At 33.3% G+C, this 14,387-nt stretch overlaps 1 protein-coding gene across 2 annotated transcripts; it reads left to right on the forward strand.

Annotated features, from left to right (window-relative positions):
* Window positions 1-1,680: 1,680 nt before the first annotated feature.
* Window positions 1,681-13,928, forward strand: LOC148620234 (uncharacterized). Of its 2 annotated transcripts, XM_088580947.1 has the most exons (7): window positions 1,681-1,814; window positions 5,596-5,895; window positions 8,947-9,261; window positions 10,065-10,112; window positions 10,835-10,876; window positions 12,203-12,281; window positions 13,158-13,928. In XM_088580947.1, exons 1-7 carry the CDS (start codon window positions 1,739-1,741, stop codon window positions 13,294-13,296), a joined length of 999 nt encoding a protein of 332 aa, XP_088437073.1. In that variant the 5' UTR covers window positions 1,681-1,738; the 3' UTR covers window positions 13,297-13,928. The 2 variants fall into 2 exon arrangements, with proteins under 2 accessions (XP_088437073.1, XP_088437074.1); XM_088580948.1 differs by lacking the exons at window positions 1,681-1,814; window positions 5,596-5,895 and adding an exon at window positions 5,921-6,393.
* The last annotated feature ends 459 nt before the right edge of the window (window positions 13,929-14,387 follow it).

Genomic DNA, 14,387 nt, shown 5'->3' on the forward strand with positions numbered 1-14,387 from the left:
GACTCGTATGCCTTGAGTAAATATACAACATATAAACAATCAATGTTGAGGTTATGCTTTCAAAGTGTATGTCCATCTGTACCGGAAATTTCATTGATTATTGATTGCTCAACCTTTATGAACGGTAAGCAATTAAGTTGCCCTTAAGGTTATGATATAAACTTACAGTTAAAGTTTTATTATAAACTAAATGTTTTGATATAAAGTTGCATTCTAGACTTTATATGAAGTTGCACTCTAGACTATGATTTAAAGATGCACTCTTAACTTTGATCAAATGTTGCTAATTAGACTTTGTTAAATATGTATAGTCCAGACTGTTAAATATGTATAGTCCAGACTTTGTTAAATATGTATAGTCCAGACTTTGATTTGAAGATGCATTCTGAACTTCGATATAAAGGTTCATTTTAGACTTTTATATGATTTTTTTTCTATAAAAGTGCTATATAAACATGTTTATAATAATTATGATAATATATGCAATACTCAGTTACCTTTATCTTTTTTTCAGGCTGATATGATGCGAGAAAAAAACACCATTAATGAATATACATCACTGTCTAATGATTAATATAAAAACAGTGGCTGATCCAAAGAGTTGTTGTCATGTGTAAAATTGACAAAAACAGGCACATAATATCCTCCTATTTCTGAGGAACTTCGGATGTCACCCATCCTTTTCAAAGTGTCTAGATTCGGCCCTGTTATAAAAACTAATTTATTATAAGTTTGTGAACCTTATTGATTTTGCTTTCTGTCGTTCGTTTCCAAAAGTCCAAAGAGGAATTCAGTAACCGTTAGGTATAGTCTCAGAAAGCTTTGTACATATATACGGTACCACCCGAAGTTGTGTCTTAAGATATCTAACGACATGTTTCCCGTTGTCATGGAAACCTAGTATCCCGCCAAAAATTAATTATCCATCAACTTGGTATGAAGAATAAAAATGACATGGCCAGTGAAAATTAGGTTTCGTGACGATTGGTTAAGTCGGTGTTTCATGGCGACCATTTTCCCACCAAAATTAAAAAATCCTCCGATGTGGACGAAATTTGGAGTTTAGTGTAATAATTATATGGCCAGTGCATGCGAATTTTATAATAAATTTGGTTTATATGGTGAAAATGATAACCAGAGTCCAAATAATTAGATTTTGAGTTTGTTTTGAGTCACGGATTATGATTGTTTCTGGAGTCCTTGATCATAATAATCGTCTCTTCTTATATGTATAGGTATCATATTTATTAAACGTTTGTTTACAAACGGGTTTTATAAACTTAAATTAATTAAAGAAATTTCGGCTTGCTAACATAAATTTTATGCAAATAAAATAAATGTAACGAAACGATTTCAAATACTTAGATTGTTTGCCTTGTTTTTGCTTATATAAAAACAAAAAAAAACTCATGCACCGTATAATGATTCATCGATTGATTGATTTTTGGGGTTTAACGCCCGAGCAGCAATATTTCAGCTATGTTCAAGCGATGAACATCATGTATGGTGAAAAACAATGGCAGACCAAAGGAACATTATGTACATTTTAAGTTTTGATATCTTCAAAATCTTATGTCTGATTTCCGTCTAGACCATTGTAAAGAGTAAACCACTATGAATGTACTTGAAAATGTATTATGTTACTTCCGAAAAATTATCTTCATCCTGTTCATCAACTCATCAATGCATTTATAAAAATAAAACTGGAATTTATTAAATTTCACCTGATCATGTAATTATGGGACAAACATTTTTTGGAATGCGGTCGTATTTTTTTGGCATTCTTATACCAACGATTTTTATGGAGATATATGGTAAATGTTTTACATTATATTGTATGTATCTTTCGATTCATCGACAGAATATGCAAATTAATTGAAATAATTATAAAATCGGCTTTCTCTTTGTTCATTTAAATCAACCTGAAAGAAACGTAAGTGTGCATGCTCAATACTATGTGGACTTACGACTGATGGTTTTTTTTTCTTGAGATCACTGCCGTCAGACAATAAGCAAAAAATCTGACCAGTATCATAAAAACCGACGTCTAGTCGGCCATTGCACAAAAAATCGTAATAATGTTTGTTATAGATCATTTTTTGCGTGTGCAGCATATCAAAATTTACGGTATATATATGATTGGTATGGTTAATTATATCTCCTCTTCAGACATATAACCACTTCTTGCTTTGCTTTGCACATCGACGATGTCACCGTAGCTTGATTATTGCCCTGCTATATTTACAAGGTATGAGCGATACCCGCTACAAACCCACTAAGTTATTTCCGTCCTCGGACCTTTAAACGACCAGGAGATTGAAAAGAAAGCCGGTGTTGAAAGATGGGAAATCCTAAGACGAACATAAGCGTAGCTGTGAACTTCAAACGACGATGTAACGAGCGAGTGACCAAAAATCGAAAAGTTTGAAAAGAGGGAAAATCTTAAAACATAAAAAGTGCACGTGTCCGGAACTTCAAACGACTATAACAAAAGTGCACGTGTCCGGAACTTCAAAGGACTATACCACACACTATAACAAAAGTGCACGTGTCCGGAACTTCAAACGACTATTACAAAAGAGAGTGATTGGAAATTAATTAAAGAGAAGAAACCATCAGATAAACACAAAGCGGGGAACTTCAAACGAAGATAGAGCAAAAGTGTGAAAAGAAAGCGTCATATAAAGATATCTCTAATTTATCTATAAATTTTTAAACAAAAACTATAACCGGAACTTTAAACGACGACATGCAAAGAGAGTAAGGAAGGATTGAAGTCATTAAAGTTGGGGAATCCTAGAACAAAAACAAGTGTGAATTTCAAACGACGACAAGTACATCGAGGTGTATGAACAGGGAAACTCTTAAAACTTGAACTAAGACCAGAACTTTAAACGACTATAAAGCATTGAATTCTTTAATTTATCTTTAAGTTAATCATTCTGATTACGTCCGCCAAAATTCACCATTTGTCGTTGCTGTGCATCAGTTTGAGTCATATTCAGGTTTGATGTCGGTTTACATGAAACACCTTGATGAATGAACACAAACTATTTAACACATTGCATAATTGAACTGCAAGGTGTAATAGCACTATTTCATGTCTCCATTACTTTCTATGTTAAATACAGCTATTAATAAGACTCATAGCAAATTTTACATGAGTTTAGATGATGCTGGAGGGGTTTCGTTATAATGGCTACTCTTTATCTTAACTGTCATAAACATATCAACATACCTTATGTGTCTTCTCAGAAAGAACCGTAAAGTTAAAATAGCAACAACTTTCTTTTTGAAATTAAGCCATATCAAGGCCATAAAGTTTTTGTCCAGAATCATTTTACCCTACACTTACAAAATAATGAAGTTTAAGACTACAGCTGATTCATTCAGCTTTCAGATGATACTAAGTTTTTGTACCTCTACTTAACTATGAGAATAATAAAATACAATCTTAGGACTAGTTTACGTAATGATTTACTACTTCATTATATGTGCAGGGCGACTAGTTCTAGAAACAGTGGTATTACACAACTAACTACTAGTTGGCCTTTTTAAGTCGAAATTCATGTTGTCAACCTCCATATCGAATCTGTCTGTCAAAAAGTAATCAAGAAAACCAAGATTGTAGCGGAAATTAAAAGAATGCTATCTAGGGAAAAGACCAGAAATGGAAAACAGGCACACATAATGAAGAACATAAAATAAACAAAATAATACATACAAAGTAACAAAAGTGAATGAGCAACTCGGACTCCACTAAAAGCAGGGAGGATGGACCAGGTGAACCGTTAGGATAAGCGTCCTCTGCTTTTCTAGAGACAACCGAAGATTTGCTCATAAAAAGTTAAGTCCAAGGTTGACGAAAGAGGATGGAAAACTATGACATGTTGATCAAATCTGTTTCCATTATGCAGATCATTCATCATTAAAATAAGCATGTCCTATTATACATGATCCCTTTCAACTAACTATATTTTTCAGTTACTACGCTTTATAGACCAAGTGCTACAAATTATCGCCTATACACCTATGTGTCATGTAAAAGTGCTTAGTTTTTCGGCATCTAGTTCTAGAAACACATACATTAGAATGATTATTTCGATAAGCAATATCACAAGACCACAGACTGACATCATTACCGAGAAATTCCTTTTCGAAATTCCTATTGCATCGTTTAAGCAAAGTTTTATTTTTATTTGTTATATCTTGGATTCTGATGTCACGAGAGGCTAACCGTATTAAAAATACGATACAGTGGGTGATACATCATGATGGTTTCGCGGGGTTATACGACTCTTTTTGTTTAACGATTGGCAAATATGGACGGCAAATAATAGCCTAGAACATGACGTGTATTCCCTGTCCGTAAGGTTACAGACCACCAATTCAACCAATGAGCATTTGGAACGTACGCAAAAATAGTCCTACGCAGAAGTTACCCCCTCTTCTTCATAGTTCTCATTTTGTTTAAAAAAACATAATTTCTGAAAGGATAAACGTTTCTGTACATTTCATATGTGCATTTGCTTCTTGTGATATGAAATATACCCCCATCTTGTGAAAACACTGGGATTTATAGACCCTTCACTTCCGGTGACCAGTACTGCAGTGCAAGTCTGCTAACCCCACATGCATTGTGAGGATTGTGAGCTGATATATGTAGAATCATGCTAATATATAGTCCTCTGCAGGTTAAAGTTAAGGTAAAATACAGAGAAGACATTGAATATTGTGATATTAGTATAGAAGCCTATGGGAAGTAAAATTAGTGGTTTCTAGCCTTTAAACCTCATCCTTTATATGTTGTTTTTTTATCGTCACCACTGCCCCTTTCATAAATACTTAATGTATGGATCCGCCAGGGCCTGCATGAAATATCTGAAAACAGCTCTTCCAATGGGTACTCAGCATACCTCTTTATATTTCATTTTTATGAACGATTACTATTTAAAATCTCGCAGGGTTTTCATTTCCATAACATCAAAACGTTTATTTTGCGTCTACAGGAATTTATATACAAATATATATGAATCCTTGTCGTCTTTAACATAGAATAAAGCATTTATAGGCAATGTATATCGATAGTGAACGATTGGTTTATTTCGGGTAAACGCATAGAATTAAACAAATACTGATACATGTAATAGGTTAGATGTAAACTACTTTTAATTGAATCGCTGTCAATTAAAACAAAATTAATGAGCATATTTAGTTCGCAGTAAAAAATCATTGTTGGAAATAGTATCGAATCAATTATGATGTATACTATAAAGTGTACCTATCTATCTGCATTAGAACCTTTATAAGTTAAATCAATGGGACTACATTGTATTTGATTGCGGTAGTGCAAGATAATTGCAGATATGAGAGAGAGAGAGAGAGAGAGAGAGAGAGAGAGAGAGAGCACGTATAAAAAAGAAAATAAGTACTCAAGGTAGCATATATGTTTGATCAGAATCTGCTCCCTGTAAGTCATTGCTCATGTATAATCTGGCAACATTTAATACAAAATATCGTATTTTTTTCTTATTTACATGTGCCTTTACCATCTTTTTAATAAATCAGTTGAAAGTACAATTGTCCTTTTTATAGGAAAACTGTATATGCAGATAGTAGAAGAATGTGACAGTACAGTGAAATTTAAGTGCAATTATGGAGAAACGCCGTCAATTCTTCAAGGGACAGTTAAATACTATTCGTGTCACACGTGTTCATTTCATGACACGCGACGGGATAAGCAATGCAGTTTATCAGATGAAACACTGAAAAATATCAACAGTATATGCAACTCTAGTGGGTGTTATCTAAATACTGATTATATCCGGAATGACGGCTGTTTTACTGACACTGAGAAGATATGGTACAGACGAATCACAATTAAAACTGAATATGGTATATTTTTCAATGAAACATTCTTTGTCATGTTGCTTTTACTTAATCGAGCATATTTGTGTGTAAGTTTGCATGCAGTATATATTCTACCGAAATTATTTGCTGTAATGATCATTATAATATTTTCTTATATAATCGTTAATACAAAATTCTACCTTTTTCATTGGTTTTAAAAGAATTTTTATTTATAATTTTAAATGAATTATAATTATGTCATACCACTATCCCTTTATGAATATATGTACCACCATTTTCTTTATTAATACCACACTTTCGTCAATAATACACGTACCATCCACTCCAATCGGAAACATTTCGAATCCTTCCCACATCGTTTTCTGCATGTTTACTCTTCAAAATACTTCCTTATACTAAAAACGGGTTTACAAATGTAAATAAAGAAAATTCCTGATCTTTGTTTGGTCAATCAGTATGGGATGGGGATACAACACAATGAGGAAAAGAAGAATATGGTGTTAAGTTTCTTTTTAAAAAACGGTGTGTGCATCATATCATTTTCATAATTTATCCAAACACAAGCTTAATTATATTCAGTATCCCGTATATCAGGTATTTTTTGCGTGTATAATTAAACTAAAACGCCAAAACTAGACATAGCGAAAACTTAAAACAAAACTGAATATTTGGCCTTAAAAAGGAACCAATTCAGAAATTAGTGTTAAAATATAATGTCTCTTTTCCCCTCGGGTCTAAATCTTAACAAAGTATACCTTAAATGGTCAATTACAGGTATATTTGCAAGATGTTTTTTCTTAGCAATACATTATGACACCATAATAAGGAATCAATTTGACACATAAAGGCTGTGCTGATAATTAATCCGTCAATTTGGTCGCCAATTATCGATGGCACATGGAATAACGAATATTACTTCATTAAGGTGATTAATTTAATGTCTACCCTACCAGGGCTACGTTAAGACAATGAGCAATGTTTTATTTATAAATAATGCGTGTAGTTAATCCATATTTTTATTCACCTGAATTATGTCATAAGATCACATTACCGATTAATTTAAATACCAATTGCAGTGCCCCTAAAGACACTGTCGTGGTTCAATTTTATTTTAGGAATGTGTTAATTCTTGTGTAGACTGTTATGTGCATTGTGTCCAGGGACATTTTGTTCTTCTTCTTCTTGTCTTTTATTTTTGTGTTGTTTTTGTTTGTTTGTTTGTTTTTTGTTTGTTTGTTTTGTTTGTTTGTTGTTTTTTTTTTGCTGAAACGCAAAGTTTAGACAAAGCGAAATCTAATTGTTATTTTCCTTTTCAAACCGAAAAAAAAAATTATGGAAATGTTTTGCTAATTTTTCATTACTTATAAGTACTTGCAATATCTAAAAGAATTAAACAAAACAAAACAAAACAAACAAATTAATATAAATCCCGGTTCTGCTTCAACCACGTGTAGTTCAAGAGTAGGCAGCGACAATATTTCGTTGGTAAATAAATGTACAGTCCCTGAACCGATCCGCGCAACTATTTGACGGATCGATGACCGATGATCGGTGACCGATCTGATTGCCATTTTGTTGTGTAAAATGACGCAAGACCTGTTTGAAATAAAATAAATGTAAAGTAAAAGTATGAATTGATGTTTAAATATATTACATTATGTAAATATGTGAAAAATTGACAAAGAAAACAATAAAAACCGTAAAATACAGTGACCGCTCCGTGGTCAGGTGATGCGATCACCGGTTTAACGGATCGGTTTGACCAATCGATGACTGACCGGAAACTGATCGGTGACCGATGACCGATCGCAATTTTTATTGCACGGATCGGTTCTCATATCTTGATATAAAAATCGATGGTAAAGGAAAACTATTGACCAAACATTACGACAAACGTGATGACTTTTCATTCAAAATTTTCCTTTCATCTGTGGCAACATCCCTTCAGCCCCTGCACATGGAGTGCTCACATCACAACTTATATGTTATGCCAGAGCTTGCCGAGACTACGCAGACTTTTTGTATCTTGCTAGAATTCTAACAAATAGGCTTTTTGAGCAGGGTTACGTTGCTACAAGATTGAAGTCATCACTACACAAGTTTTATGGCCGTCATCATGAATTCGTAGATCGTTACGGTGTATCATCTGCACCATGAAAACTGATTTGTTCAATGTGTCATATTTTTCCTTTTCTCTTTCGTCTTCCCCGAACTTGACTTTTTATGAGCAACTCGGCGGGTGTTATTAGAAAAGCAGTGGACGCTTACCAGTAAAGTCCGAGTTACTCATTTGCTTTTGTTACTTTGTATGTGTGATTTTAGTTGCTCTATGTTCTTTGTTGTATATGTCTGTTTTTTCATGTCTGGTCTTTGTCCCTGGATTGCTTTCTTTTGATTGCCGCTGTAACCTTGGTTCCCTTGATTACTCTTCCATGCTACTACTTACTCATTTTGCCAAAATTGTGTGATGACGTTGTTAGGTTATCCATAGTTCTTTACAAATACCGGACACTTCGCACTAAACATTTCAGACGAAGATAAATCCCAACACACTACACACTAAAAGGATAGTACAGTTAATAGCTATGACGTGACTCTATTTTAATTGTCTGTATGAAGGTGCAAACTGGATATTTATACTTGATTTAGGACACAACACTAATTGCAAGTTAATATAAAAGTTTAGGCTCCCTTAGGGACCTTGTAAGTAATCAGCTACCCACTTTGCAAGGTGTTTTGTTGTCATGTATACCATACAATTTAACATTGTACATGCGCAAGTCATGCAGTAATTTCTCAATGCCAGGTCTTATCAACAGCTTCAGAAATTTTACAGAAAATGAATATATCATCTATAACACGGCAAATAATTCCAAACAAAATCACTTCTTAGTACATTAGAGAATGTTCCGAATGTCATTAATTGTTAACCAGACATTTGTAATATATCTTAAATATATTTCAATTTATTGATACACAGTGAAATGTCTTGTGTGAAAGCCAGATTGATGTTTAATGTAGAAAAAAATGGAGGAATTTGTTTAATAAGTTTCTGAAATTTCCTTTTTTTTATAGGTTCTTGCCCTTCCGTTGATGTGAATGAGCTTGATGTAAATTGCAATATAAATATACGTAATATATGGGAGCTGCTATTTAAACGAGTTTTTAAAATTGAGTTCATGTACAACGTTAACAGAGATGTCTGTAGGTACTGTGGGAATGATGCTTATTGTAATCAACAACGTCGGAAATCGGTTTTGTGTCGTGCTGCACTGGGGGTGATAAAGTGCGACGTTCCCGTACGTGCGGTCCACGATCTTTCTCAAACTTGCCTGATTCGAAGAAATTTCATACATCTTTCTTATAAATGTATCTTGAATACTAAGCAAGGTAAGAAACATGTATTTGGATAACATGCCCGCAGAGAAAAAACTAGTACATGTTTATAACTTAAACTATGACAGCATTGAACAGATATTAAAGAAAAATGGTATTATTTATTAAATAAAAAATAAAAAATGATATGTTCGAATTAAACAACATGTTATTTCGAGACAAAGAGGTACATGTATAAACACATCATTATTACCCGCTCCACAAGACCGAGGTTCTAGTATAATCCAATCCTTAAGTCCGTTCGTCCGCAAGCATTTGTTTCCGACTGATATATTTTTGTTTTTTTTCTCTTTCTTTTTACGTTATACGAGAGATTGTGCAGACTTCTTGTATCGCGCTAGAATTCTAACAAATAGGCTTCTGGGGCAGGGTTATGTTGCTACAAGATTGAAGTCATCACTACACAAGTTTTATGGCCGTCATCATGAATTCGTGGATCGTTACGGTGTATCCATCTGCGCCATGAAAACTGATTTGTTCAACGTGTCATAGTTTTCCCTTTCTCTTTCGTCTTCCCCGAACTTGGCTTTTTATGAGCAACTCGGCGGGTGTTATTAGGAAAGCATTGGACGCTTACTCTACCAGTGCACCTGATCCATGCTCCCAGTTTTCAGTCTTCCAATTTACTGTACGAAATGTAATAATGGATCGATAGATCAAGCTTTTTGTCACTCATATACATTGTTTTTATTTCAAATTGTTAAATTACGTGATTACCTATTTCCAAGCATTAACTTATCTATATCATTCTATATCACATCGAAAGTGTACAACATGTGTATCTAAAAAAATTGTAGAACGAGACTTTTCAACACCAAAGCCCCAAGATTCATCAGTGAGCACTGGTTAGTATATGCATACAGCAATGTACAGGGTAAATAGAAAGTAGGTTTTGTTATCATTATAACAAGTTTTGCATATGTAGCAATATACACTTTAGTATCAATAACTTTATTTTTTGTTGTGAAGATATAGTCACTCGGCGGGTGTTTCTAGAAAAGCAGAGGACGCTTACCCTACCGGTGCACCTGGTCCATGCTCCTAGTTCTTAGTGGAGTCCGAGTTGCTCATTTACTTTTGTTACTTTGTATGTATGATTTTAGTTACTTTATGTTCTTTGTTGTGTATGTCTCTTTCTCATGTCTGGTCTTTGTCCCTGGAATACATTCTTTTGATTACCGCTATAGCCTTGGTTCCCTTGATTACTCTTATATTCAGGAAAAATATCTTTTTTGAAATTAAAATCGTTTTGAATATGTATAGAATCATGGATTGATGGTTCACTGATACAATTGGTTTTGTTATCAATCATCTGTTGTTTTGAAGATACTTGAAAAAGCAAAAACAAGTCAAATGTCAAAAATGTCATGGTAGGGACAATTTGACCTCTAGAAGCTAGCTCCCATCTATTTTCCTGAAGGATGGACGACGATGGTGGAAAATTGTAACTTATATTCGACAAATTATCTATAAATGTATATGTACAATTTAAAATTTTGTTATCATGCTATATTATAAAAGATTCCTAAGAAATTTAACATGTATTCCTTTCATGTTAACATTCTAGAATTGACAAAACGAAGTATTGAGGATGAAAAACGACCACAAGGTATGATTAACTCCTAAATAAGTGAAGCATGTAAACTCAGGTTAATGAAACTCAACATTATAAAAAAAACGAGCGTAGGTGAGTTTATTTGTGAATAAAGCCAGTTGATGTTTTAATATATTCAAGGTCCTCTAGTTATCAAACCATTTTCTGATTTACTGGGAAATCCGTGATCAGCAGTCGTCTATGGAACAACAAATGTAACGTCACGACGTCGCAATCGACCGATTGTAATTACATGATTTCAAAAAATGCGACATAATCACCCAACAACTAATCGCAACAGCGATTTTTTATATAACTTTATCGTATCCCATCGCTAATGTCTAGCTGGTAAAACGACCCAGTCAAATAGAATTCATTATACTCTGAAATTCCAAATCATTACAATTATGCGAATGAACGATTCTAAAGGTAATGGTGAATAGTATTTATTGTTTCATAATTGCAAAATAATGTCCCCTCTGTTCTTAAAAGTTCAGTGAAGTAATAAATTGTCCTTACGCATACGATTCAAATCATACCGGCAGACCTATTCCATCACTCTTGTGAGGCTAATTCATAGCTGATCTGATCCAAAAGAAGAAAAAAAAAGTCATTTAGCTAAATCGCAGTTTTCGCTTTACAGATGACGTGTCATTGTTAAACAATCCTAGTTTCGGAGATTTGATACATCACATCCACCTCAAAGAACTTAAGATAAAGAATTTTACAGACAATGTGAAGTTAGGCTCATATCTTGACGTACACTTAGAGATTAATGGTAAAGGGAAACCATTGACCAAACTATACGACAAACGCGATGACTTTTCACTCCGTATTGTCAACTTTCCCTTCATCTGCGGCAACACCCCTTCAGCACCTGCGCATGGAGTTTTCTTTCATATCACAAGTCATAAGTTATACCAGAGCTTACTACGCAGACTTTTTTAGTGTAGTCAGAGTTGCTCATTTACTTTTGTTACAATATATGTGTCGTTTTGGTTAGTTCATGTTCCTTGTTGTGCGTTTGTCTATACATCCAGCAATTAGGCTTCTGAAACAGGGTTATGTTGCTACACGGTTGACGTTATCACTGTAGAAGTTTTTGGTCGTCATCATGAATTCGTGGATCGCTAAGAGTTGCTCATTTATTTTTGTTACTTTGTATGTGTTTCTTCGGTTATTTTATTATCCTTGTTGTGTGTTTCTGTTTTTCCATGTCTGGTTTTTGTCCCTGAACTACATTCTTTCGATTTCCGGTAGAATCTTAGTTCCCTTGATTACTTTAAAACATAATTTAATTCATTAAGTCCGTTAACTATGTGATAATTATTTGTTTTTCAGTTGTCGTCATAGTTGGTCCGATTGTAGGTGGTCTTCTGACTGCTGTTGTCATAGTTATCCTTTGTTGTTGGCTCCGAAAGTATGTATCAATTTTATTCACAGATGGTATTCTCTATATCAGAGCTTTACAAATCTGTTGCACTCAAAGGTAAAATCGGCCTTTTATGAAAACTTGTACAGTACACCGGAAACAGCTTGTAGATTAAATCAGGTGTAGTGTGCAGTGTGTACCCATGTTGTACATCCTGTATAGCAGAATCTGTAAGCTGAAGAGGTTATACATGTAGGTCTTAAGAGGTGATCGAGTATGTGTATTCACGTAATGACATACCAGAGGGCTATCAACATTACTATATAATAGGTAATTATAAGAGGAACATTAATGTAAACTAAAACATAAAATAACAAGGGATATAATGGTATCATTAACAATTCGTTTTTGCTCGAATTTATAATTGTTACATTAATTACATCTAAAAAATATATGTATTCATTAGTTCTTTTGAACGTTTAGTTTTACCAATTAAGATTTATATATGTACAAACGTCATGCATTTTCATGTATAATTATAAGTCTTTACAGTTGAATAATGTAACTTTAAAGAAGGAAACGCATTATTGAATAGTAATGAAAGGAGATTTAAGTGTCAGTCTCCATAAACTTCAGGCAGTAAGTGAAACTTAGTATGAATAACCATGACAAGGAATTCAGCTACGAGTTCCGTCACAATTAAAGTATATATATGTTCTAAATCATTTTGGTAAAAGTGTAACACATATAAAGTCATGGAACATACATAGCTAGGGATTCAAAAAGCAAAAAGAAGTCGTGTTCAAATTGAGAAGATTTCCGTCAGTAAAAATAATATTTTATGATCGGTGGGTTTTTCATATGCATGATTCAGATGCTTGATTCTTCCAATGACTACATTATTCAATAAATACATTGTTTCAGACGAAGCAATACTACGACTAAAACAGAGCTCGAGACAACTAAGCAAACAAGCTATGAAGCTAAGATAAAGGATGGAAAACAAGGAGATGATTTATATCTAAATGAAGCAGATGAGGATATTTATGAAACTGTCATCTAAAACGATGGATTTAATTTGGTCTCAAGAGACTTTTAAATTATTTTGATAGCGTAAATAAAACAAAACAAATATGACCCTGCATAAAAGTTTATTGTAGAAACAATAACATTGCTTTCAATCAACCAGAAAAAAAAATAATGATTTCGAGTAGAAAGAAAATATACATCTCGATTCCTCCGTAAAGTATTAAATGCTATGTAAACTAATATTTGATTTGCAATTATAGCAATTTGAAATAAAGTGAAACTTTTTTGATACAAATCTTGCCAAATTCAATCAGGTAATTGCCAGCTACTCAAACCTGCAACTACAGTTTCCAAAATATTGAACAGGTATCCTTTGGTAAACTTAGTATATAAGTCATCTTATATACGTAAGATGTCTTGCTAAAAAAATATTCATTCAACTAACTCAGATGGCTAGTTCCATTTGTTTTTAAATTTCAATGACTCTATGTCAATTTGCTGTGAATTGATATTGTTTCTTAATTTAAAAATCTGTGTATTATATTAAGCATCAATGTGGTATAAAAATCAAGATGTAATTGCTTGTAGTGTAAAACAATATATAATCTATTGTTAAATATTTCTATTTCTACAAAATTCCGAATAGATTAAAATTATAGAGCACCATTGTTATTTCTGTATAAATTACTCTATATTCAGCCACGCCCCTTTAAAAACAGAACTAATTAAATTGTATCCGAATGAATTAAAGCATACAGTTATATATTTTTGTAATTTATATTTAGTTTCTTTATTTCCGTTGTAACAAGGGAATCAAACTTTTTAACTAATGAGGTGTGTTGAAAAAACTAGTATTTTTTTTCAAAAGTGGGCGTTTTATGTACCAGATCCCATGCCATATTAGATTTGCGTTCAGCAGTACGAATTTATAAACAAAATAACAATGAATCATCTTCACGAAAGGACGTCATAAGGCTAGCTAGCCAGTTGGATTCATTATTATTAAACAAGCAAGGAATTCTATTCTGCAACTTCTCTAAAAAAAAAACTGAAGCGAATTAGCCGTTGTCTTCTTCCGATAGATAGTCAAATACTGATATAATTTCAAACAACCTAAATGCGTTG

Source organism: Perna viridis, chromosome 4, assembly GCF_037379345.1.
Source record: "Perna viridis isolate PV_CMFRI_1.1 ecotype Kerala chromosome 4, ASM3737934v1, whole genome shotgun sequence".
Classification (NCBI taxonomy): Eukaryota; Metazoa; Mollusca; class Bivalvia; order Mytilida; family Mytilidae; genus Perna; species Perna viridis.

Coding starts and splice junctions, on each gene's coding strand:
- LOC148620234 (XM_088580947.1), top strand. CDS start 1,739: ATGGGACAAACATTTTTTGGAATGCGGTCGTATTTTTTTGGCATTCTT. Junction 10,113..10,834: donor AGATTCATCAGTGAGCACTG/GTTAGTATATGC, acceptor TTAACATTCTAG/AATTGACAAAACGAAGTATT. Junction 10,877..12,202: donor GGATGAAAAACGACCACAAG/GTATGATTAACT, acceptor TTTGTTTTTCAG/TTGTCGTCATAGTTGGTCCG.